This window comes from Eschrichtius robustus, chromosome 3 (genome assembly GCF_028021215.1).
Source record: "Eschrichtius robustus isolate mEscRob2 chromosome 3, mEscRob2.pri, whole genome shotgun sequence".
In the NCBI taxonomy this organism is placed as follows: domain Eukaryota; kingdom Metazoa; phylum Chordata; class Mammalia; order Artiodactyla; family Eschrichtiidae; genus Eschrichtius; species Eschrichtius robustus.
In genome coordinates this window covers 157,910,544-157,937,404 of record NC_090826.1, presented here as the reverse complement: position 1 = coordinate 157,937,404, position 26,861 = coordinate 157,910,544, and the positions used below count along the sequence as shown (strand labels likewise).

At 45.8% G+C, this 26,861-nt stretch overlaps 1 protein-coding gene across 6 annotated transcripts; it reads right to left on the bottom strand.

Moving 5' to 3' along the window:
- Window positions 1-1,304: 1,304 nt before the first annotated feature.
- PFKFB2 (6-phosphofructo-2-kinase/fructose-2,6-biphosphatase 2) lies at window positions 1,305-26,612 on the bottom strand. Of its 6 annotated transcripts, XM_068541639.1 has the most exons (16): window positions 26,358-26,446; window positions 25,155-25,262; window positions 18,962-19,087; window positions 18,349-18,445; window positions 17,855-17,921; window positions 17,648-17,722; window positions 17,224-17,280; window positions 16,212-16,336; window positions 14,173-14,380; window positions 13,404-13,550; window positions 12,539-12,643; window positions 11,649-11,778; window positions 10,816-10,878; window positions 10,492-10,556; window positions 9,702-9,881; window positions 1,305-3,315 (listed from the first exon to the last, which is right to left on the bottom strand). In XM_068541639.1, exons 2-16 carry the CDS (start codon window positions 25,240-25,242, stop codon window positions 3,253-3,255), a joined length of 1,596 nt encoding a protein of 531 aa, XP_068397740.1. In that variant the 5' UTR covers window positions 25,243-25,262; window positions 26,358-26,446; the 3' UTR covers window positions 1,305-3,252. The 6 variants fall into 6 exon arrangements, with proteins under 6 accessions (XP_068397740.1, XP_068397738.1, XP_068397741.1 ...); XM_068541637.1 differs by lacking the exon at window positions 9,702-9,881; XM_068541636.1 differs by lacking the exons at window positions 1,305-3,315; window positions 26,358-26,446 and adding an exon at window positions 26,468-26,612 and having other exon boundaries at window positions 4,944-9,881.
- Window positions 26,613-26,861: the final 249 nt, after the last annotated feature.

Sequence of the window (26,861 nt, the reverse complement as noted above, 5' to 3'; positions counted from 1 at the left end):
ATGAATGTAGGTTGGATGGTGCAGAATACTTCAAGACCATAAAGCATGGTAACAGGCTATTGCCAGACTGCCAGGGGAAGTACCAGTGGGGTTGTCACCAACAAGGACAAGCTAGTGAACCCAAAGGCTGACCCTCCTCATGGTGAGTCCCCGGTGAAGACCCTGGAGAAAGTTAACACATGATGATGTAACAATTACGGCTACAGAAATAAAGCAAATAATGACCATTACCCAACACTGGAGCACTCTCCAAACAGTCATTTTCTAATCCTGATCATCTTTTAAGTTTCCAGCTATATTGAAAAGTAGTATGTTATGTGTTTATTGGGCCCTCACCATCACAAATCTTATAATTTGACAAAAACTCCATCAATATTGAGGTGAGTCACACAATAAGGGTGTTCATTCACCTATTTATAAAACAGGGAGAATGATCAAAGACACTCCCAGCCTTCTTCAAACAGTGGCTTGATTGCTGAATAAGAGAAAACTTACAAAAGGGCTTGGAGAATTTTCCAAGGAAATCACACCCTTGACACCCTCATTATTGTTACTCCTCCAGATACATTACTAAAGCTCATACATTTAGCACTTTCTCTCAATTTCAAACTGGGAGAATTCCTAAGTCATTTTCATGATATCAGAGCCCTTGCGCTTATAGAATTTATAATTGTTTTACTGTTACTATGAACGTTTCATTTTATCTCCATTGCTAACCATCCTAGAGTGTTCCAAGTTCCTTATTCATAAATATTTGCATAACTATTATCTAAAAATGGTTTTGGTCAAGGTCATTTATAAGGGGAAGGCATTCCCTCCCAGAAGGGAGGGATGGGTTACAGACTTGCTGTTAACTGTATCCTTTCTAATAATAAACTCTAGAAAGAGGACAGACTTTGTTTAGTCATTGCATGGCAACCAATAGGTGATCATTAAATATTCATTAAATAAATTAATAAAGCTCTAGAATGTTGATAATGCATGGCAGTAATGATCCCACTAATATCATTTTGAAATGCTAATGGAACTTGATAAAGGCAGAAGTCACCAGTTAAAACCACCAGTTGTTAATATATACACAATCTAATAATTTGAGAATCATTTAAAAGAAGCTAGCTAGCTTCAAATATATTTTGCATGGTGTTACTATTGTGTATGTATAATGTACCAAACATTACCTTCTTTTGTGTGTGATTTTAAAAATTAGCTGCACTTTTTAATTAAAAATAACTTTTATTATATTTCTTATTACAAAAGCAATACATATTATTCACAAATTTTAGCATGATCTTATTTATCCAGGAAGTAAACTTTTCTCCAGAGAAATGTATCTCTTGGTTTATACTTATAATAAAAATCAATGAAAAAAAAAGTATTCAAAAGAAATCCACTGTGCCTTCACATAGTTATTATCCTTTTACAGAAGACGGGTACCTACATTCTGAAATTTTAATTTAAGGTAATACTATGGACTTTAAACTTAAATACTCAAAATACCTAAATTTCTACCAAACAAAACCTGACAACACAAATTACCTTACATTCTGATTAAATACATGCAGATATTAATATGGGGACTTAAAAATACCTTACATGGATGAATAAATAACTAAATAAAAACATTTATCAGATCATCAAAAGACAGTGTATTTAGATGCAGAAAGAAACCTGCATCACAAGAACAAAATCATTACAGTACAACATGCTATGAGCAGCTAGATGAAAATTACCTGCTACAGAGCAGGGTCAGGAGACTTTCTGAAGGCAGCTTTGTGCACTTAAAATAAGCTCCTAGTTGCTGGTTGCTGAACTGCCAGCAGCCCAGCGCATCACATCTTAGGTAACAGGGTCCTGTATCATCCACAGTATAAAAGAACCATTCGGGAAAATTGCATTGCACTACTCTTCTTGCTACTCACCCTCTTGACCAGCAAGTGGGCATCTCAATGAAAAGGGGAAAAAAATTTAAAAAGTTAATAACTTACTATTCTTTAAAAAAAAAAAAAGGATTTTGCTTGTAAGATACAGTATCCTTGGGAGCTTCCATGCCTTCCTTCAGGAGCAGTGACGTATTAAAATCGCATCTGCAGGGACATATTTGTATATTTGACAATCACTGATCTAAGGAATAATTACCTGGTTTATCTTTAAGGGAAACCACGATTAATGTATTGAGGGCTTCGTTCCCCCCCATCCCATTCCCCCAAGGTTCTACATGAGAGACCAGTAGACCACAATAGTGACAATTAGCTAAGAGGAAGGGATTAGAAGACCAGATGCTCTTGAAGTCATAACCACAGCTTTCTTAGAGACCGTATCACGGTAGCAGACCCCACAGAAGGGCATGTCTCCCTGCACCTGTTCTGAAACCAAAAGAACTCCTTGGGAGAGTCGATTCCCAAGGAAACTTCTTTTACTTCTTCATGTGATCCAAATGGCACCCTACTTTTCTCTCCAGCCCTCATTTCCAACCACCAGAGAGGAGGACGTCAGCCCTCTTCAGCTTTGAGAGGCACACAGTATCAGGTAGAAAATACAGTAGCTACAAAAGAGAACTCAGAAGAAAGGTACATATTTTGTGGAGTCTTGTAGTCAGATCCTGCCCTCAAGGGGCCTGAAACAAGAAAAACTTCTCTAAACAAAAAGGTTGCTACTGATGCCGCTCTTCCGTCACCGCAGAAGAGACGTTTTAGGGACTGAATTTCTCAGATACCCTCCATTCACCTGGTGAATTTGTCTCGTTTCCAATGTGACGAAAAAGTGACCGCAAACCCATGCATATTGTACCCTAGCCTGCGCACTTGGAGTGGATGTAGAGACCAGCTCTTACAGCACAGAAATGGTTTGCTGGAGTTCAGCCCTCTCACTTGGAAACACTTAAATCTGAAGAGGTACATTTGCACATTAGGCAAAGAAAGCCAGCTAGGGATACAGTCACAGGTCAGATGTTAAATGCCAAAATGGAACAGGATTGACCAACTTGGGCCACACCTAACAAAGAGATGATCAAAACGAAATTGGTTCAGGCTGTGAAATGTTTTGAGGCACAGGGAAGTCAAGTTTTTCAGTGTAACTGATATTCCCATTAGGCATGAGGGGAAGAAATGTGGTGTAGCTTTTTCAGGGCTCATTTGGGTGGCCCCGAATGTCCAATCCCCACTGAACTTCCTGCTCAAGCCCCTTTGGAGCTGACATGCCAAGTTTTTCAGTAGGCCAGTCTCCCGGAGAGGTCTGGCCTCAGGCTTCACATCATCAGGAGAGCAATGTGGGGGAGGCCGGAGAGGAGAGCCTATGCACAGCCAGCGAGGTCTCCGCCTAGGAGCCAGAGAGGAAGAGAAATAAAGCCATTACACTGCCGCCAAATGACTAATGAAGGAAGTTGAGCAGAACCCCTCACCCACCCTTCCAGTGCTCCCCGCGGCTCACATCCCCACGTCCGCACACGTGCGTGAACACATCGGTGGGCTAGCACACGCCCCTCTACCCTCAGGAGTCAGACGAACTCTAATGGCCTAGTCCTGAGCTTCTTTCCCTGAGGAACCGACCTTGTGACCATGTTGGACCAAGCACTCCTTTCAGACCTGGAGCTAAGCTACATATCCAAGATAGGAGGCGGAAGCAGTAGGGAGCCCCGTGGTAAAAGGAGAGTATTTAGGCTACATCAGCCAAAAGACCAGGCCAAAAAAACGATACTGCGGGCAGGGGCTACTTGGCTTCTGAGGAGGGTCCCTACTGCTGTAGTTAACCCAGTCCATCCTGAAACCAGTCATCAGAGCAATAGTCAACTTCCTCCCATAAACTGGGATCCAACCTTTGACCTTGTGAGAAATTCTTCCCCCAGAACAGTGTTTCTCAAATGTTAAATGTGCATCTGAATTGCCTCGTCATCCAGTTAAAATGAAGAGTCTGATTCAGCAGGCCAGGGATGGGGCCCAAGAGCCTGCAGGTCTAATGAGCTCCTGGTCCTTGTTAACGTAACAGGGAATAAATAAGGCACGAGAATAGTGACACAATCCCACCTGTTTTTCCTATCGCAGAAGCAGTTAAATGCCATTTTACCCCACCAGCTGTAATCTCTTTAGAAACAGGAAGGTAGTATTTTAGAAGGAACAGTCCACTAATTCTAAGAGATCGCCAAAGGTTTTTTTTTTTCCACAATAAATAATGAGTTCCACGTTGCTAGTGTGAGTCAGAGCACAGTGTGGTCAAAGGTAATTTTTTCTTAATTCTTGTAGAGGCGCCAAAAAGTACACACGACTAAGTTCAGGTGCCTTCTATAATGTCCTTCCCATCTTCCCCAGAAGGTGGTGCAAGAGAGCCACGCCTCCACCAAGGACTCCAGTCACTCGGTGGTCTGGCTTTTGCTGGTCTGAGGCTCAGTCGCCAAGCAACCTGAGGCAAAGTTTTGGGGGTGGGGGAGTGGTGGAGAACACAACCCAAAATACAAAACAAAAAACCCAGAAGCCTTCTGATAGATTCAAGTTACTCAACAATTTTATTTACCCATTCCACACACACACACACAAAAACACATTTCAAATACAGTTATATACCTTACGTGGATCTGAGTGCCATATTTTGACATCAATGTCACCAGATTAAATTAGAATGCCGCTAAGGATTAACATTCCTTCTTTCAACACAGCTGTGCCTAGGAAACATGCAGGATAGCTCTATTGCTTCGGTTCCCAACTCAGTCCATTCCATTTAACCCAGTGGTGCTGAGCCCACTCCCAATCCCTCCAAAGGGCACAGCTGGTGACAAGTCCTTTGCTTTTGCCACAGCAAAACTATCACCATATCAGAATGAATTGATTTTGTTACTTCAACACAAGAAAAAAAAGATGTACACAAGCAATTCAGATATAAAAAACACTGAGTAGGTAAAAATTGGTCATGGATCCCCAGTGAAAGCCTTACTGAAAAGAATACTTTTGCCAAAATTTCCTTTGCATTTTTATTGATTATATTATAATTAAGAGGCAAATGGGTAGCGGACTAAAAACAGCAGCATTATCCAATGGAATGCTACAGCCCATAGCCGGGAAGCTGAGGACACAGAAAGTTCAGAAAGTGGAAGTCCTGCCCAGAAATGGGGGAATGGATAGGATGACTTCAAGTAGAGGTAACAGTGTCAGGCTCTGAGCAGGCATTTCCTTAGCTGAGTTTACAAAATAACTTACAAGTGATGTTCAAACTTCATTTTCTACAAAATGATTAGAATTTGGCTGCTACTCTAAAAAGAAGTATCTATTAAAAATCATAGTGTATAGAACTTCCCCCTAAAGAAAACATGTGGAGTGGTTACTTCCTTTCTTTGTAGGACATGTACAATAGACAGAGAATTGTAGTAACATGCATACAGTGTCAACTGGTACAATTAGAAAACAGTCAGACTTGTCAGCTTACAGATCTTAGTAGAGCCTGTTGGTTACTCAGCATAGGGACCCTACCAGAATCTGTCAGGCAGCATGCGGACCCTACCACAGTCTGTCAGGCAGTCAGCATATAGATACTTCTAGATACAGTGTTCTAGACATGATGAGCCTAAATTAAATTCCTGGACATACTTCTAATGTCTGTGTCACCTCGATCGGAAGTCAGAGATCAATCCTGCCAATGTTGCAACCTGATTCAATTGTGAATCAAATTAAAATTAAAATATTTAATTCCAATAAAATTATTTAATTCAAATTAAAATATTTTAAAACACAAGTCAAAATGTATACCGGAAAACCTATGTAAAGTTATCAAATTTCTGGAAAACAAACACAACATGGCCTCTGGGCTTAACAAAGACAATGGAATGTGCATAAGACTATACAACCCAGATAGAGTTCCCTCAATTATTAGGCACTTATTCCCCTTGTCCTTTGGCTACCCCAAGCATCAGTGAGTTTCTCTGGTACTCAGATCTTCTACTCACAGATACACCATAAGATGGATTTATTTCCAAACAGCTGTATCATGTTTCTTCAAAATGCCAGTGTCTCTAAAGATCACATGTGGGTTGCAAAGAGGAACACCCAGATCCTCACAGGAAACACTCAACCGTTCAGTCTAGGATACAAATATCTTGTGCTCCTAACCCTAACTTCTTGGGAGTTAGTGGGCGGGTGGGGGATGGACAAAAAAACACAAAAAATCAAAAACCAGAGTTAAGGATATGGGGCAGACCCCTGGCACAATGCGTGATTTTAACAGATTTTCTTATTCTACTTTCCAACTGAATGCAAAACAATCTCCTTACCAAAACAAAAGCAAAAACAATACAGATAATAAATATGAGCCAAATTCCAATTTAAGGATTAAGAGATAGGAAAAGAAGCTAGTTGTCTAAATCTGCTTTAGATTCCTCTTCATATCTGTCACGGAATTCCTCATTTAGTTTTAAAGCAGGAAAAAGATAATCAATGATTATCAAAGATAATACAGTGATTTTTCCTTTCCTAATTTTCTACCAGTAGATTAAATGCTAAAGCCTTCACCTATTTCTCCCATAACACAGCTGAAAGCCTCAGCAAAAGGTACTCTGGAGTTCATCCTTTCTTACTAGCATTTGTGATAGACACATAATCAGAGTAACGTGTATATACTACCAACACACACTCAAATAAGAAGGGGAGAGGAGGACAGGAAAGAAAAGATAGGGAACAGGACTTCTCTAAAATGTGGAATGAGAGCTCTATTCTATTCTATGCTCTCCTGACTCCTTTCTGCTGAAACTTCTCTGGAGGGATCTTGCTCTAAAAACCAAACAACGCTGAAGTCCTTGCTGTTGTCAAGTTCTAATTTCTCATGTCCAATCTGAGAATAATAAGACCACCTCATGCTCCTCTTCTTGGGGAAGCAAACTAACACGTGGGGAGAATGGCAAAATATCAGCAGGCTGAGAGCCCAAATGAACAGCCCAGTGCCCTGTGTCTAATGCAGGGGTTTATAACAAGGTAATACAATGCTAGTTTGTTAGAGAATTCTCTTCTCGCTAGGAGTACATACAGCCCAAAGTCACAACTTGGATCAGAATGCTCCTTCTCATGCATTAGTTCTGAATCACTCTCACCTCACGGCAAGAGAAAAGACTGAATGCCCATTTGGGCTAAAGATGCCACCAGCCAAGCAAAGCTAGACAAGACAACCTTGTAAAAGTGCCACACACACCTCCTAGACCACATCATTCTGGGGGACATTCCCACTCCCAACCCTTTTAGTCTCATACATGTAGGACAAGAGAAGTCAGAAGGAATCTCTACTCCATTTGGACATCCACATTTACTGACTCAATGTGTTACTCTTTCACAAATGTTCATTTATTATAAATTATATGTTCTTTCTCTAAAATAACCTTTTTCAGGGCAAGGACTTTTTCTCCTGCTTCGGTGTCTCCTTCTCCCACCACCACTCCACCCAGCCCAAAGCCCCACAAACATGGACACTAGGTACACATTATATAATGGCTAAACAGGAATAGGAAGTTACCTTATGTCTGGAAGGCAATTTCGAGCAGAATCTAGGCAAGTGGCCTTTGAAATTGGCTGTGATGTCCTACTCAGGATGTAGCAATAAAGGACTCAAGGTCACAAGCCAGCTGCCTGTGATGATAACCTTTATCATCCCACAAGTTTTATCTCAGTACCTCTCTCCAGGGTGCTTAAAATTCTCAGCTATTATCATAGGACGTTTATATGACACAGTGATTTGTTCCACATCACCCTGCAATGTAAAGTGTTAAAGCCGGAACAGGTTGCTTCCTGAAGTAACAATGAGGGGGTAACTTCATTCAATACTGTGATCTGCTCACACATCTAACTCCAGGGAACTGTCCTTTCAAAACCATGAGGAATTCAGAATTCCCAGGTTGACGCTTGGTCCAAGGAACTACTGTTTCTCCACCCAACAACATAAAATAGAGTTCTAACCTGGAGTATGATTCAGAATCATCAGAGAAGCTATTTAAACACATGCATGCCAAGACCGTAATCCCAGAGAATGAGTCAGAATTAAGCCTAGAGTGGACACAGGCATGTGCATGTTTCAAAAGTTCTATAGGGGATTCTAATGAAGACTCCTAGATGAGAAGCACAACAAAAGGTCTCCTATTACCAAACAAAAACATCCCTGGCAAATAGCTCACTTGCTCTCACTGGTCACCTCTAAGAGACAGATTGATAACTTTAAGGTGCGGGGTCCTCTCTCTCTTTTAAAAATCTCATGAGAACTCTAGACTTGCCTCTCAGAAAAATGCACATACGTATATTCATATATTTTGTATACAAAATTGGGGGAGGTATGCCATCGTGGGCCACCAAGGGGCTAAGAATCCCTACTCTAAACATTTCCTATTTAATCTTGCAGAAAAAATAAAATGACACAAGTAAATGCGTAAACAGTCAAGAGCTAGACCCCACAGGATTCCAAGACTACTCTGGACATCAAGATGAGATAAAATAATACCCTAGGGAGGGGGATTTAATTTATCACCAGGCTTTCCCAATATCTGGGGAAAAAAACTGCTCACGCAAAAACTTTTTTAACTTACAAAGGAGAATGTGTTGAGAATTACTAGAATGTGTTGAAAATTACTAGTTCACTAGCAGCTCTAGTGAACTCTTCCCTGCCTTTCCCTTGAGCAATTCAAACCTCAGTGGTGACTCCTGAATCTAACTCTGTCCTTCTGAACAGTCCCGGAGGTCACTGGCTTTGGCAGCAAAGTTCCTGTAGTTGGCAAAGAAGCCAGGAGCCACTGGAGAAAATGTATGACACTCCTCCAAAAGGCCTGTAAGAGCCAGAGGCCAGCCTACTCTCCTAAACCTTACCCCTCTGCAGCCCAGAGACCTCACCCCTCTGCAGCCCAGAGACCTATGTCTGAAAAATACAAACCAAGATATTTCACACAGACTGAAAGCCAGCTTCCCCCAGGGTATTGAAGACTTTAGGATTGTTTCTCATGAAAGGAGGCAAGAACTCTCATCCTATGTCTACCTGCAGGCTCCAGAGTTTCTGTGGATGTTCTGTAGCCTGGGCTGACCCTTATAGGACCTGGCTTGAGAGGCAGGGAGAAGGGAAAAGAAAGGCTCCCCCAGTCCAGATCCATCTAGGCCCACGGCAGAGAACATCAACGGAGGCCAGACTTCTCTCCCACCCACCGCCCCTTCCCTCCTAGACAGACACACAACAATGCCATGCATCACAATGGGCAATCCAAAGGGGACATGAGAGGGGGGAAGAAAGCAGGCAGGTCAGGACTGTGAGTAAAGCACACCTGGAAGAGACAAAGGTGGAAGGGAAATGGGCTTCTGTGTCCCCCTCCACCCTGCCCCCACTTTACCAACACAAGGACATTAGTGAGTTTAGACACCGTGGACAGACAGGAACCACAGCTAAGCCTCAGCCCCAGCTCTGCCAATCACCCCAGGAGAGTGGATCCCTTTTCCTCCTCCTCCAGACACCCCCAACTGAGGACCTGTCCTAAAACACCCAACTCGCCAGCTTGCCCCTGGGCGGGGAGATGTCTCACACCCTACACTAGCTAAGGTTGGTCTGGAAACACATGACCTCACATTCTCTGCTAAGACCCATGGTGTGGGGCTGGGGCGGGTGGGGGTGGGAGTTGGAAGTTAAATGACTCCTTGGTGATTAGTGACAAGGGCAGGAGGCCAGGACGGGAGGGAGACACACGGTTACACCACCGGAATGCTGACTTGGGTCTTCGGCTGGTCGGCCCCTTCTTGCATGTCCAGGGCACGTAGAGGGCTGAGGGGCTTGAGGGGCCGGCTCCCAACACTGTAATTTCTTGGACGCCTTACTGTATTCGAACTGGACAGAGGCGTAAAGCTGTTCCTTCTCATCCTTACAGGGGTTTGGTTCTTGGGGAAGTTGTTCTGATTGGAAACGAGGGACACCACACAAATGAAAGCCAAGCCAAAAGCTCACTCATAAACCACAGCAGCCTCCTGCACTCCTGCTCCTCTGCAGATGGGGTTTCTCCTAAGACGTGGGCCACGGCCTGGTCCCCCAGCCCCGGGAGACTAAAGATTGTAGGGGTAGAAGCTCCTTGAGCACCATACTTCAAAGCAGGAAAGAGGCTCAAAGAAAGGAAGGGGGTTATTTAAGATCACACAGATTACCAGGACAGACCTAGGAACAACCCTATACCTCCTGACCCCAGCTTACAGGCACCTCTGGATCCTGCTTTCTAAAGGGAGTGCTTTCTGGGGGGAAGATTTGCATTTCACTTCTGCCAAACACTTTCCATAGTTCATTGGATTTCCAAGAGCCAATCTGCAAGGTTAAGACTCAGGAAAGAGGTACTGATTTAAAAAAATAGTAATTCCAACATCTCTTCTTTTTGGAAGTAAGCAAACTACATGGGACATGAGTTCTGGATCGGTTTTCCTTTTGTACATAAAAGAAACCCAGTCTCTCGGTGTCAAAGGTTCAAAGACTCGAAGTGATGGGGAACCAGCATGTCATCCGTGGGAAAATACTTACAGTTGGCTTGTCACGGTGAGTGTTCACAGCCTCCACGTTAAGTTTAATTGTTTCCACTTTGCACCCTGAGAAAACAGAGGAAAGTGGAGAGGTCTTCAGGAAAAAAGCTCAAAGGAAAATTCCTTAGTTTCAGTATGGTAATAAAAGAACATATATATTCCCAAATACATACATACATCCCTTTAAAAATGGAAGGCACTGATGGAACTTCCCTGGTATATACAGGTGAGGAAGTCGAACTTCTAGGCAAACTTCAGAGAAAATTCAAAAATCCTGACCTTCCTCTATCCCCACCTCCTGCCCAGCTCCTAGGCTCATAGTTACCGTAGGCCACAGGAGTAAGTTTGAAGATGGTATGGAGAGGGCACCTCAGGTACGGTAGCTCATCTGAAAGCAGAAAGACCAGGTAGAGGAAGTCTCAGTATTATGAAGCAAGGTCAAGTTAGTGGAAGAGAGCATCTAAGGCGCTCCTGAGTTTTCTTTACCCTGACCTGGAGTTAGACATCTCCTCCTCTAACCCCACAGACAATTATCAACATAGCCTCCAAGGAAGACACCCAAGCTACCTAGTGGCTAAGAAAGGAAAAAAGCCCACTTTAGATCCTTCCCTGCAGGCAAAACAAGAGTAAGTGCCGCAGCCAGGGTCCCACAGAAGGGAAGACTGGGGCATCGTGGGTACACCAAAGGTCAACCTGCAGGCTTCCCAGCAGCTCAGGTAGATCAGGAAGGGAAGGGAGGGGAGTATCAGAGAAGACAGCAGCACTTCCTTATTGCTCTCCCCAGAAACCGTCTACCCTGAATCCAAAGGATGAAGATGCTTCTAAGATTATCACCCTCCTAGTAGCCCAAGTAACAAGCCGGGAATGTTCAACCACTTTTCTAATGCTGCCAGGAGTGTTAGCGCAGTGCTGCCCCTTTAGCCAGGCAGGACCAAGAGCTAAAGCAGCAGCTGCTGTCCACTGGGGGTTTTTGCACCAGCAGAGTAAATTCAGCAAGTAGTTGGCCCAGTGGCTGCTGGGAGCCCCACACTGCTGCCTGAAGAATGTACTCTGATTTGAGTGGAAGAGGGGGAGGTCTCGTTGCCAGGGATCCTGGTGCCACCCCAAGTCCAGCCCCCTCCCTGTGGATGTGTCCCCGGCCCTTCCCTCCAATGGCACCTGCACCCTTGTCCAAGAAGTAGGCCAGGAGGCAGCGCATGACAGCCTGGTGGGAGATGACGAGGACGTTGCCCTGACGCTCCAGCTCCATGATGACAGGCTCCAGCCGCTGCACCAGGTCCTGGTACGACTGTGGGGGAAGTGGGGCGGGCTGGTAGGAGGCGCAAGCTGGCAGCCAAGTCGGTGGCTGGGTCCAGAGTTAAGAGGCCGCTTCTCCTTTCTCCCCAGCTGGCTTTCCTCCTGGAGGTTTGGCGCCTTCGTGTCGCCTGCTAACCACCCGCAGCCCTGCTATCTCTTGCGAATATTCAGACTTTTCAAGGGCAATGTTCAGACCGAGAAAATTGCAGGTCAAGAAGAGAAAATCTGAATGCAGCCTGTGGGGTTGTTTTTCTCTCGACAGAATAGGCAAGAGTGTAAGGCAACAAAGGCTCCTACGGATTTCCTAGACCCCTGTTGTTTTGTTTTATTTACCTTTGCCTCACACCCCTAGACTATGAAGCCACTTGGACCAGCAAGCAGCCTTAAACACCGCAGATGAGAGGAAAATCATTCATATCCCTTATATTTACTTGGGTCCTATACCTGCTTGGGTGGGGGTGGAATGGAAAAAAAAGAAGTTAAAAAAGACCATGCTGATTCTAAAATATACTCAGCAACAGAGGCTATCTTGTTACCCTTTCTCTGGAGATCTTAACAAATCAATGAGGCATTGGACTGCCGACTGCCAGAGCTGAATTAAACACAGCAGGCCCCAAAGGTAGGAAGAGAAACTAAATGATGCCTTAAGTACCCTTTCTCGGTCCCCAAACTCACATTCAGTCCTTCCCCAAAATTAAAGCTAAGCCCCTAGCAAAGGGTGGGGCAGTCACCCCTCGTGAGGGAAATCTCACCTCCCCTCCAGGATATCGATACAGATATTTCTCTTCATCTCGAAGCGCAAACTCGTCTGGGTACTGCTCCTTTATCTCCGCATAAGTCATCTCCTCGCACACGCCCTGCAGGAGCCACACGGCTGGAAGAGGCGAACTGGACCCACACAGCCCCCCAAATGAAAAGGCGGCCGTAAAGAATATTAGTTATTCGTGCCAGGCACTGGGCTGGCTCCCTTCATGCACTGCAACTGACCGACTAGCAGGGTGAGGGCCACTGGGAGAGGGGGCCGCCTCTCTAGCTTAAGCTGCCGCTTTCTCCTACTGCTGTGGGGAACTTAGAGGTCAAGAAAAGTCAGCAGGATAAAAGGAACAGGAAGCAGGGAAGGAGGGGAAACTGAAGGCACTAGGGAATTCTTGTAGAAGGCATAAAAGGGTACAGAGGAAGGAAAGAAAAAGAAATGCCTACTTTTGCGTTCAAGGACACAGAAAGCCAAGAACAAATTGGAAAGGACTTTTCCAGAACAGCTGACCAGGTGGCCTAAACAGAAATTAAAGAAGTGAGCTGTCAGCTATCTCTTTTTCCTAGGAGGAAAATATATGAAGGATCCAAATGGAACTTCACTCTCTCCAGGTGCCAGGGGCTAGGTCAAAAATTGGTTCAGGTCCCATCATTGGCACAGGTGTGTCAAGCAGGCAGGAAGCCCTGATTGGGGGTGCATTGTTCCCACTTATTCCCTAAACTGGCCATAGATTCAGCTTCCTCAAAGTCTCTACTTGGTGGTTCTAGTTTTCTAGATGAACGGCCCACACGGTGACTTCTGAGAGTTCCTGCCTGAATAGGAGACCCTTACTGGCTTTTTAGCCATCAGAGCTTCCTACTCACAGCGTCAATCTCATTCAGAATCTTCCACTGCTCATAGGTCACCCCCAGAGATTCAGCGGTCTGGATAGTCCTCTTCAACTGACTTGTCCACACTTTGAGGTCTGCTATCTCCTGTTCCTCCAGAAACTTCCTTAGAGCCTGGGCAAACTGGGGTATGAAATAAAAATTTTAAAAGCAAACACACACACAGGGAATTCCCTGTTGATCAGTGGTTAGGCCTCCACGCCTCCACTGCAGGGGACGCGGGTTCGATCCCTGGTCAGGGGAACTAAGATCCTGCATGCCGCGCGTGGCACAGCCAAAAAAAAAGAAAGAAAGAAAGGAAATACAGACACAGACACACATAGACACACACAGACACACACACACACAGACACACACACACACACAGAGGACCGTTAACTCAGCCTAAAAAGGACAATGTGCATGACCCCAGTCAAACTCTGAAAGGTGCTACATAGTTATAATAAACCCAAGAGGAAATGAACTTTAACCAGAGCACCCTGTACCATGCTGAGCATACAAGTTGAGCCCAATAAATATGTGATGGCTGAATGATCACAGCAGAAATGGTTCCAAGTTACGCACCCTTCAATGCAGAGCTAGAATCAGTGAACAAGAAAATGTCTCTTTACTTGTTTGACTATCTGAAACCACAGCCTAAACCCCAATAGGATTCAGTAAGAAGTAAGGGGATCAAAGAGATGACATCCACCATGCCCTTCTAACTCTAAGCCTGAGAAATCCAGCCTGCTGGCTAACTACTCACCTGTTTTCCCCGCACCGAGAGGCCTGAGTCACCCCCAATCTTCCCCAAGAGATTGAACTCGCTCTCTCCGTGCCGGCAAAGGTAAATGGTGCGAGGATGGACATGGATATTCATGAGGTAGTAGACGATCTTGCTCTGGATGTAGTCCTGGACTTTGTTCACTAGAAATCGCTGGCCCACGTTTATCACCTTGATGAAAGAAAGATCCCTGGAACAGAGCAGGAAAAAAAAAAAAAAAAAAAAAAAATCCCCTGGGTATGAAAATCTGAGGATAACAGGAGGAGGGGAAAGGATCTGTATAGTTACTTGCAGGCTCCCAGCAGCTCTTCTGCCTCTCCTGCCACACCCCGACCCAGATGTAAGGAACCAAATGGAAAGAGATGGAGCGCTCCTCAGAACCAAGATGCAGTAAACTTTCCTGAACTTCTCGTCAGGCAGTACCATTTCCTCAGTGCCTACACTGTGCCAGGCACTGTAGCTAAGTTAGATAAACAGAATTCAGGCTTCCCCTCAGGGGCTAGACTAGATGACCTGAAGATTTTGCTAACCCTGAAGTTTGTTGAGAAGCACAGCGCCCACCTGAGGCAGTCAAGACGGAGTCAGAGTATGGCATCGGCCAGCGGGGAGGGGCGAGGAGGGGGGTGCAGAACCATAGACAGAGATCTCTGTGCGTTCCCCCCCATCTACATAAATCAAGTTTCTCTCAAAGGCACTCACATAGACTGTTTGCTTTGTGGCCATCATGGAATTGTTCTCACTATAAAAATAATAAGTGTTTATTCCAAAAAAAATTTTTTTAAGAAAGAATGATGTAAATAAAAATTACCCATAACCCTACCACCAGAGGTAACATTTATACACACACACACACACACACACACACACACACACACACACACACACACGTTCTTCTACAATATTTTTCTATGTAGGACTTTGGGCTAAATGAAGAATATACTATTATGCCATATCTAGGGCAGTGGTTTTCAACTTCTGTATTAAGAAACACCTCCAAACACTAACATTGTGGGCAACATACTTGAAGGAACTGAAAGACTCGAAAGATGAAGCAGACCACTGAAGCAATTTAACAGTGGCTATGCACACTGTCTTGCCATTTGCTTGGCTTCAGGGCTGTGTTCTTATCTGACTAGAGCTGTACTGACTGCATGCTTTTTCAAAGGCCACCTTCTCACAGGTCTCCCTGTGCACATGTCATTCTTCAGCATGGTCCTGGCATCTTGCTACGGCTCTTTTCGTTCACACACATCAAGTTAACCTGTGTTCTATGCCACACGGCTGATAGGCACTGCCATAGTAAGTAATATCTAAAAAACCACTTAAATATATATACTTATATATGCGTACACATGTACAATATATTGTTTTATGCAAAATAAATTTACATATTATGTTATTTTACATATGGAATATATGCACATATATTCATATGTATTACTATATATTTTTATACATGTATGTATATATATATATATATATACACCTATACACACACACAATAAACTTTAAAAACTGATCAAAAACTGATGACACACCTCTAAGGGGTGTCCTACAACACCCTAATTCAAAACTACTGATCTAGAGCAGTGGTTCTCAACAGGGGGTGATTTTGCTCCCCAGGGGACATTTGGCAAAGTCTGGAAACCTTTCTGGTTGTCACAGCTTGGGAGTGCTACTGGTATCTAGTGGGCACAGGTCAGGGATGCTGCTAAAGACAGCTACAGAGCACAAGACAGCCCCACAGCACAGAACTATCCAGTTCAAAATGTCAGTCATGCTAAGGTTGAGAAATCATGCTCTAGAGGATAGACCAGAAGAACTCAGGATAAAAACCACTCCAGTGTTCAGGTATAAGATTCAATCTGCCTAGAGGCCACAAATCCATACCTCGTTTCCCTGGAATGATGTAAACAGAGGTCTGGATTGTCAGAGGGAAGTCTAGGGACGAGGGGAGAAAGGCTCTTTTCTCAAATGAGACCCCTGCCTCAGGCCCTTCAAACCTTGGCCTTAAACCTTACTTGTCATAGTTGTCTGGGTCAAGGGGTTGATAGGTGACTTTGTAGCACTCAATTCTCTTTAGGAAGTCCTCCATCACATTCTCCCTGTTCCTTTCAGGGTAGTCAGGGCTCGACACCTTTACCTCCTGGAATCACAGGGAGAGCAGGGCCTAGTCAGAGGTCTGCCCTTAACAGCCCTCCTGCCAACAGCCACTGCTAAATAAAGAAAAGGAAGGCCATAGAAGTGGCCTTTCACTGGAGCATTGGCAATCCCCATTCACTGAGCAACCCCTCCCTGTCCTGTGACCCTGGCAACCAAGAAGGGAAAGACAACTGGGGAGTCATGTGCCTGCCCTTGGCTGAAGGACAGAGGCAGTCACGCAGCTGAAGCAGTTCTTGGGCCCCAATCCTTTTATGTACCTTCCTGGGAAAACAGAATGGGATTCAATTTCTCCCCAAGGGCAATGAGAATAGGGTGCTTGATCTGATACACAGCTGACTCAGACCAGACACCTCTTCAGCAAGTTCCCACACTGCTGGGAGAGCACCTCCATGACACAGTGCATGCATATCCACTCAGCACAGCCATCAGATGGGCACGGGCATAAGCTGTGACCACACACAGCACGAGATGCTCAGTGCATAGAATGCTGACCTCAATATTAGACAAGTGGTGGGCAGATGACCTTCCTGTAAGGTGGCCCTCACAGATAATGAAGGGTCTGATCTATTCTAAGAACACACCTAGGTCTCAACATCTAGCTAATACCCAGAACACAGGGCCAGGGCTCCTACAGTTTAAGTTTGGCCTCTGTTCAACAGCTAATTCTTACTTTCTTCCTCAAAGCCTCTTTCTTTTCCCAAGGGAAGAGTGTGGAAGTACAAAACGGTGTTCTGGCAGATCGAAAAGATCACCCTGTGTTGTTAAACACGTCTATTTCTCTCTTTCATTAGCGGGTTGACTCCCCACCCCACCTCCACCAACACACACACAAGGCATAAAGAGGTGGTGGTGTGAGGGGATGTCACCCACCAGGATGTTGGCAGCAATGACATCGGGATCATCGCAGACGGATTCCACAAAGAACACCTGGCCAGGGAGAGAAGGCAGTGATCAATGAGTCAGTAATGGCCAGGCTGTTAATTAAGAGCACACGCTCATATCTGCTCCACCACAGCCACCACATCCCCTGGGATTTTCTTTCATGAAAGTGGCCTTCAAGGCCTCTTCATTTAAAAATAGCTCTTACCACATCCCCAGGGCCTCATACATACAGGCTAAGGAGCTAAGAAAGGACCTGAAAGAAAACACTCAAGGACTGGCGGTGACTCACCAAGAGGAGAGAATCAGATGTCCAATCCTGTCCTCACCCACCAGAGTCAAACAGATCTGTGTGCCCCTCCTAACTCCCCACCTCCACCCACCCCTCCTCCTCCAGCTTGGAGGCAGATTCTACCTTGAAGGAATTCTCCTCGGCAAAGTTCAAAATCAAGGCCCTCCTCTCTCGAGTGGTATTGGTAGCATCAAACACCTGGGAAGAGAGCCCACAAGACAGATGAACGGGGACCGAGAAATGAAATCCCACCAAGGCGGACCCAAGGTGGGGCGGTGCAGCCAGGCTGCTGAAAGGGGGGAGACGGGGGAGGAGGCAGGTGAGGCTTACCGCAATCTGCCCACTGTCCTCCGTGAGATACGCCTTCACATCCTCCAGCGCCACCAGAGCACACTGTCTGCCAAGAGAACAGAGGAATCAGCCAGAGGACTGGGCCGGGGCCAAGCTCGGGCACAGCCAGAGACATGAACAGCAGGGGTGCCACAGGGATCACGCCCCTTCCTGTTCAGTTTCCCCACTGATCAAAAATTTTCCCTAATTAGACCTTTCAACTTGCCCATTGAGATTTTTCTACCATCCTATATCTTTCCTCTTCCCCTGTCCCATGCACGCGTCTTACCCCTCTGGAGGCTTAGCCTACAAGCACACACGCAACTTTCGGAGCCCTGTTCTACCCACCCAAGCCCATGGTGAGCTGCCCAGCAGATAACTTCCACTTAAAATCCCCACAAGATATTTACTGAAAGGGAAACCAAGCCCCATCACATCCAGTCTCATGACGGCCAAGAAAGAGCTGGCCTGGCAGTCAGGCCTAGAAGACTCACTTGCGTATCTTCATGGCCTCCTCGTTGTCATGCCGGAAGAAGTCATAGGACTTATAGGACTTGACCGCTTGACGCCGATACACCCCAAGATTAAACACTGCAGAAGACACCCATACCCTTCAGCAGTGAAACAATACGATGTCCCAAAGGGGACTTCTTGGTCTAATGTCAGAGTGGCCAAGGGGATGAAAAAAGCACCATGGTATGTTGGAAACAACACCAGATTAAGAATCAGGTTAAGTTCAAGTTCTGACTTACTAGAATTTGGACAAGTCTTAAACTGTCTGACTTTCAACTTCCTCAGCCATTTTGGCTATTCCACATGGATACTGCTAGATAATGTAGATGTAAGGGCTTTGGAAATGTAAAGCTCTATACTCATTTAATTCTGAATACTCCTATCAAAGGCATTGTCCCCAGACTAGGCCAATTCAGCCAGGCCAGGAGGAACAAGTGTATGGACAGGGAATAAATCCAGTAAACCAGGAAGCAACCACCATCGCTGCCAGGAGCACCCTGTAACCTTAATGCCAGGGAGAATAAGTCTCCCAGAGGCCTGTGAGGCCCAGGAACTGATCACTTCCTTTCCCAAGGAATGCATGTTTGCACCTACCTTTGGTGGGCACCCCAATCCAGTTGAGGTAGCGTGTGAGTTTCTTGGACACGTAGGTTTTGCCCCGGGCTGGTAAGCCAATCATAACAATGAGGGTTGGGGAGTTGGTCATGTAGGATGCCCACGCTAGAGGGAAATGGAACAGAACAAAACTAAATAAAGACGGGTCAAGTAAGGTTTGTGCATGGGGCTGGGACTTCATGCTCAGAATCTGGTTTGATCCTCATACACCTCAATGAGGCCAGGGTCCAGGAGGACTGGAAAGGCAAACCGAGGAGATACCGGGTAAACCCTCCTAAAAGACAGTAAAAGGGTCATGCAGACTTCCAGGAAGTACCCAAACTAAGACATGTCTTTCCCACTTGTCCAAGGTCTTCACAGAGGTGCACAAGATGGAAAGAGAAAAAAAAAGTGGCCAGGTTAGAAAGACAGTAACCATAGCATCTTCCTTAGCATGAGAATATCTAGTGACACGGGAGTGATACAGCCATGAAGGAAAGTCTCGGGCCTGGAGATTCTACCAGTGCAGCACTGAGCCAGCTCCTATAACAGATCCAACAGAGTTTCTATCCTGAGGATCCCATCTATCCCTTCAGAGCCACAGGCAAGAGTTTGCGCACCGAAAAAAGAGCCTGGCCTTAACCTGTTTTGGCCTTTGTGCTCAGGCCACTAGTTTAAGCCAGAACTTCTAAACCACTTAGACGGTGTCAACGCCTACCTGACACAGGTTCTGACTAGACCTCAGGAAGCTTCGTGGTAAAGCTGGCCCACAAGGGCATCCCAGCCAGCCTGCCTCAAAGGCCCAAGTAAAAGCAAGACAGTTTAAAAAGCAGGAATAGCCATTGGTCCGCCCTTCTTTAGAAAACAATTGATTTCAGGAATGCTCATTTACAGAGACACGTCTCACTGGGCAGCTGGGGGCAAACTAGATGCTCAGAGGCCAGGTGACTTGCCTAAGGACACACAATGAGTCATGGGAAGGGCTGGCCCTAGAATCCTGATCTTGTGCTTCCTCGGCAGCTTTTCTCCATAAAAAGAGCCTCTGATTCCTCATCAGCTTGCTCACAGGGACTGGCCCCTTCCTGTGCATCCTGCCACGGCGGAGGGGTGGGAGAGTGCCCTGCAAGCTGCCAGCCACGTTCCTGGGGCCAAGACCCACACTGAGGTCATCCGGGAGGGCTCAGATGGGAAAGGAGGGTGGTCCTGTGTGCAGATGGGAAAGAAACACTTTCGCCTTCGTCTTCCCAGCACTGCTTTCCAGAAGGTGCCCCACAAGTAGTTGCTGCTCCTCTTCCCTGGGACAAGGTGACCCTGTCAGGCTAAGAAACAATTTCAGCAAAACTGGGGTACTTGGATGGGAACGTCATCCTTTATTTTTTGAGAAGGGAATGTAAAAAGATCTCAGTGGAGAAGTGGGCAGAGGGGTGTGGGTAGAGAACAGACCTCGGAAGGAAGAGAGTTTCCTAGGGGTGTTTGGCAAGAAGTACCCAGAAGCCAAACAGGGCCCTGGTGGTGAAGGAGGGGTGGATGCCCAGACTTGGCGTCAGAGGGGTTGGCTTTTAGTCCTTTACCTACTATGCACATGGAAAATTCCTGGGCCTGAGCAGGAGACCATCCAAGGTAGGCAATGAGCAACAGAAGTGATTTTCATCTCTGTCCAAACAGTGAGCACAAAGACAAGCAAACGCCATGCTGCAGCCTCGGCTGATGTTAATGCCTGATCTCTGACCCCTAACAGACAGATCAGCTGCCTCAGGTTTCAGGAGTGAAATCCTCCTGAGTCTTCACTTTCTCCAGCCCAGCACTGCACTCTTCTCAATCACCATGGCTTGGCTCATTACCTGCACTTCTAGTACTGCTTGGTCCACACCTTCCAGCCCATTAGGCACTTCTCCCAAAGGTCCTGTTATCCTCCCTGAAGCTGAAAATGAACTGATACTTGGGAGACGCTCTGAGGCCGACCAGGGAACCAGCTGCTCCATGTTTACCAAACTGGACAGAGAGTTCTAAGAACAAAAGAAAACACAGGCCACCAAGGACTCCCCACGGTGGCCCCCAGCACCATACCTCCCACCTCTGCCCATAACACACCCACACACACCTGCTGCAACCAGCGCTGCTCAGTTTCCGAAGGACAAAACTAAACCACACTTCCTATCTCAAATTGCCACATGGGCAAAACTAGGTACATTCTGTTCTGCCTGTTAAAAAACAAAGCCATCACCACCTTAATTTGAACAGTAGGCACTTTATGCTGATTAATTTTGGAGACAATGTAACTTACCCCTTGACAAATAATGGAAAGCTGTTTCAATCCTGAAATTCTCTTCTACCTTCTTTACACAAGGCTGAACTCACTTTCTCAATCTTAAACTTATTTTCCCTTCATGAACACACTTCGAGGAAACGAAGGTGTGATAACTTCCCTTCTGTGGACAGAAAACCTCAAGCCCAGAAAAGGGAAGAGCTTGGCCCACAGTCCCTCAATAGAAAGTCAAGGTCAGGGCTCTGCCCAGACTCCTGGTTTCATGACTGCCCAATCAGTCCTAGTAACCAGCTCTTGTCAGCACCTGACAAAAGGGAGCCATGTGGCCAGCATAACTCTGCTCTCTAATCTAAACCTGAAGGGTGGTCTAGAAGGCCAATGGTTCCCGGCTTTCTCATGACCAAGTCATCTTCCACTTTTTGTTCTAAACAGCCCCAATATTTTGAAATATGCTACCCTTTAAAGTGTGCTTCATTAGTAGTATCTTCTTTTTATTCATCAGAAGTCATAAAACTGCCAATTGTGTCCTGCCGTTTGACTGATAAGCATAACATACCGAAGTTCTGCAGCCAAACGCTAAGAAAGTTAATGTTTTAGTTAACCGTCGAAGCTATAGTTTAATGCCCAATTTCTATCACGTGCTTTGAAATGTTAAAAACAGCTAACAATATAGAACTTTTGAGGGATGCTGATCAATGTTTCAAAGGTGTCTATCTTTCCTCCTGTTATTTCTGTAGGGAAAGCTGCTGGCACAAACAGGGAAAGGTGTATATGCAAGGATGCTCACTACAGCATTGTTTGTGATGGCGGAAAATTGGAAACAATGTAAATGTCCATCAGGGAGAGGCTGGCATATCCACACAAGGCAATACCATGCAGAATGAAGTAAATTTGAACTTATCGACATGAAAAAAATGTCCAGAATATAGTTTAAAAAAAGTGTGTGGGAGGGGAATGGTAGAACAAAATATGTACAGTGTGGACCTATTTCCATTAATAGGACACACCAGAATAAGATTTTGGAAAGAATCAAACATAACAGGGACAGGAGAAATGGTGAGATTTTCTTGCTTTTTACTTTCTTTCTGTACTGTGTGAATTTTTCATGAACACGTATTGCTTTTATAATTAGGAGAAGGTTCATACAGGGACTTGTCTGTTCCAGACCTATTCAAAATATCAAAGAATAAAAGAAACAAAGAAGGAAAAGCATGTAGACCTTCCCTGCTACCCCTAATTCCTGCTTTCACTGAGCCCTGAAACCAGTTGTCTGAGCACCTTAAGGGCACCTGAGCCAGCACCACCTCCCCTTCTCCCCCATCCCTGGAGCAGCTGAAATTCCAGTACTGCTCCTTTTGAGGTTCTGGCTCCCTAAAGACATTCTTCAGCCCTTGAGTTCAGGCACTTCCCAGAGTCAAAGTCAGCCAACAACAGGTATAATTAACAGCAATGGGATAACGGGTAAGCTATTAATAAAGCCACTGCTGGGTGTGAACACTAAGCAGCCCAAGAAGCCTGTTCCAAGATACAGGCAAATAACAGAGAGAAGGGAAATAAACTAACACATACTCTCATAGACTGTCACAGTCTCACAGTCCAACCACGAAAGGAGAAGAGAGGGGGGTAAATGAATGACGGTGGCTTCAGGATAACCCAGACACCTCCAGTGGGGGAGAAGAGGGTAGAACTTGGAAAGGAGAGATCAGGAATTAGAGTCTAGAGGAAGGAAAGAGACCTGGGATTACTGCTTCTTTGACTAATCAAAAGCCCTCGAGGCAAAAAAAAAAAAATGCAAAAAAAGTTAGGAAGGCAGGTAGGAGAGTCCCATGGAGAAGAAAGCAGGACTAGAAGGACTGACACTGAGCATTGTGCAGGGTCAGAGACTCCCACAGTTATCAACTCCCCCTGACCCCCAAACACCACCACCTGCTCTCTGCTCTTGTTGGGCTCAAGTGTCCTAGTAGCACGAGGGCACCTCTCTTTAAAGTGTGCATTCCATACCCCCAAATCTGGGTTACCATATTGTCAAACAAGAGGAGAAAACATTTTTTTACTGAAAATATAATTCTTCACAGGGCTCTTTTAAAAAGTGAGCTCCCAGCACAGCGTTTAGACTATAATTCAATCTATATATAATGTTTCAGGAACAAACACAACATGCAAATAGAGTCACCAGTGAAAAATAACACAGTTTAACCACATGCCCAGTACTCTTCTAGGAGCTGTCCTGTATTTACTCTTTCAATTCTCACATCACTCTGGGGAAAGATACTATTAGTAACCCCATTTTATCAAAAAGTAAACTGGGGCATGGGGCAGAAAAGCAACTTGGTTAAAAGCACACAGTTAGGCTTCCCTGGTGGCGCAGTGGTTGAGAATCTGCCTGCCAATGCAGGGGACACGGGTTCGAGCCCTGGTCTGGGAAGATCCCACATGCCACGGAGCAACTGGGCCCGTGAGCCACAACTACTGAGCTTGCGCGTCTGGAGCCTGTGCTCCGCAACAAGAGAGGCCACGATAGTGAGAGGCCCGCGCACGGCGATGAAGAGTGGCCCCCGCTCGCCGCAACTAGAGAAAGCCCTCACACAGAAACGAAGACCCAACACAGCCAAAAATAAAAATAAAATAAACAAATAAATTAAAAAAAAACACAACCCTATAGCAAATTGGAATTGTAGGGAAATTGCTTTTCCTTTAAAAAAAAAAAAAAAGCACACAGTTATGAAGTAGTAAAACCAAGATTTGAACCCAGGCAGTCTGACTTCAGAGGCTGCACTCAAACGTCATGCTATACTAGTTATCTTCCACAGGGTGTTTGCCCTCAGTACCTGGCTTCCTGCCCTGGCAGAGAAAGAAGACCCTAATCATAGAGGTGCACCAACCCCAGTATCACACCCAAACAACCTGCCTCTGCTGCAGCCCAAACCCCAACAAGCCTCATCAGTGCTAGGTGAAAAGAGATGATCATCATTAATCATGAGACTGACAAGGGCATGACATCAAGGTTGAGACTCTGGGGAAAGCTTGAAACATGAGATGATTCCAGGTCTCATGCTGGTTGGCTGTTTCCACCTGCTGATATATATAACCACTGAAGTGAGAAGAACTGACTGATAGGGTTCCAGAGGAACCTGGAAGCTAACAAGAGTTAGCTTTCCTAGAGGTTCCCCAAAACATCTAGGGACCAACTGCTCAGGACCTTTTGGCCTGGGCTCTGCAGTCTTGCAGTCTATAAGGATGCTTAGGCATGCAGATGCATGGGGACAGGAAAGAACACTTCATCTCTCTGCAAACCCACCTGCTGTCTCTGTCTAAAAGATGGGCATGGAAATGCTCCTGTGAAACCCATCCCCAGAGCAATGAACCTGCAGGAAAAATAGTTTGCAGAGTGTAAAGACTAAACCTGTGAGAAAGTAAGGTGCCCAAGACATGGCGAGAAGTGAAATATCAGGGCCGATTCCCCTTAGGCCTGTAGAAATAAGCTACTGGTTCCTACCTGCAATTTCTGCTGTGAGCAGCACCCTCACAAAACTTAGCCCAAGAGATAAAGGGAAACTTAACAGTAGCAACCCCAAGGAATTCCTGCACCCTGCCACTCAGCCTTACTCACTGCATGTACAATAATACTGGCTCTAACTTTCAGCATCAATCAACTGTGCAGATTCCCCCAGAGTGGGGGAGACAGAGATTCAGTTAAAGAAAGCAGGAAGAAAATGCTGGGCTACACCAGCAGTCTAGCCCCAAGGACAGACATTTCACTGAGTCTACTTGTTTCAGAAAGGAAATTCCCCCGGTAGACTTTGTTTTAAATTCCCATGTCGAAGAACTATTTCTCACTCCCACCAAGCAGCAAAGTCTAGAATTACAACAATATTCTCAAGATAAAATCCTGGGAGACAGCAGCCCCTCCTCTTTCCCAACACTCACAACATTTCTTCTCTGACATTCGGAGATTTGTTTTGGTTTCATAGTTGTTGTTGTTCTGTTCTGAGGAAGGGGCAGAATTCCCAGACATGGCAGCTCTTCAGGGGACGTCTGGAAGGGACAAAGGGGATGTAAGGAAGGGAAGGAAGGAAATATCCCTCAAAACACTCAAAAGAGGATCAGTGAGGTATAAGTGAAAAACCCTGGGCCAAGGGTCAAGTCCAGCCCTCCTTCTCCCAGTTAATAGCTACATGCCCTAGGATAAGTCATGAATGTCCCTAGCCCTCTGTTTCCTTATCTGTGAAGAGTTGCACCAGAACCCTGATCTATAATGCTGACTTAGGAGTTTACATTCACGTGCATTATCTTCTTCAATCCTTCCAATAATCCCATAATAAAACAGATTTTGCTACCATTATTACTTCTCCCCACTTTACAGATTGAAAAACTGACATTTATCAAACTAAGTGGCTTATCCAAGTTCCTTCCTGACCTCAGATTCCAATTTAAGAATCTGGGGAGAGTAGTGGCAGCAGCTGGGGGTGGGATGGGTTGCGAATAGATCAAGTTCACTATCATAAAGTAATTGCAGTCCAATGGTAGAATTCAGTTCTGAAAAAAAACAAAATAAGTGGGAAAATCTCATACATGTTCCCTGAAGGAAAAACTGTAGCTGGACCCGGGGACAGCCCTAGCACGTCACTATTTCTCCTCTGGTGTTCTTACTCTCAAGCCCTTGTCCGCACCCTCTCTCCATCTATCTCCTAGCAAGCAGTCTACGGAAGAAACACTGGGGAGCAAAGAGGTGGTAAATAACTTCTCCAAGGTCACTTGCAGAATAAGGGGTAAGTCCTGACTCGAACGGGGGTGGGAGAGCCCCGAGTTCACTGCGCAAACCCAGACAAGGGACTCGTGAGGAAGGAAAGTCCTACCGCTTCAAGGACCTTGCACTGTTATTCCACTGACCACACAAATCCTCTAACTCACACGCCAGCTGCGGCTCTGGGCCCCTAAACGTCCGCACTCCGGGCGATGCCCGGGGGCCCGCACTTCCCCGAAACAGCTAGGCTTCATCTTCCCGCACCTCATCAGGGTGCACGCAGCCCCCCTTCTCTCGCCCGCCTAACCCCTTCAAGGTGCTGTACAGCCGTCGCTCACCCTAGGATCCCTCCTAAGACCCCTCCGGGCTGTGGCCCCAGCACCTACCCGGTAACGCGACAGCCAGGAGCCGACACGGTGGCCGGGGTCCGGCACACCAGTCTCCGGCGAATCACGTGCCCCTGCCTGGCTCCGCCCACTCCCGCGTTGGCCCTCACCTGGAGAGAATCGTCCACCAATCGAGCGCCCGCAGGCTCCAGGGGGCGGGGCTCAAATCGGAATCGCTGTCGCTAGCTCCTGAAGAAGGTTGGAACTGTGAAGGAGAAAGATCACAAGCTCGCAAGTTTCCCAGCACTGTGGAGGTTGGTTACATCGTTGCTTGGCAACTAATAGGGCTGGGGGCGGGGTTAATAAAAAGCACGACTTTTTTCATACTCTCGCGAGAGTGAACTAGTAGACGTCTTGAAAGGGTGTGACTTTCTGGTGACGGAAAAAAATTTCGCGGAGATTAACGCTCTCCTCCCTGAATCCCAGCGGGACCTCTTTAGATCCATGAACTGGAACGTAAGCTATAGAAGAGGCTTTGCTAGAGTAAACTACCAAAGTACTTAA

Bases quoted from the DNA above. Each gene is read 5' to 3' on its own strand.
- PFKFB2 (XM_068541639.1), bottom strand. From the start codon at position 25,242: ATGTCTGGGAATTCTGCCCCTTCCTCAGAACAGAACAACAACAACTAT. The intron at 17,723-17,854 runs GTAAGCCTCACC...CTCTCTTCCCAG, and splicing joins AGGACAGTGGGCAGATTGCG to GTGTTTGATGCTACCAATAC. The intron at 3,316-9,701 runs GTCAGCATTCCG...TCTGGCTCCTAG, and splicing joins CCGACCAGCCGAAGACCCAA to GCGGAGACCTCGCTGGCTGT.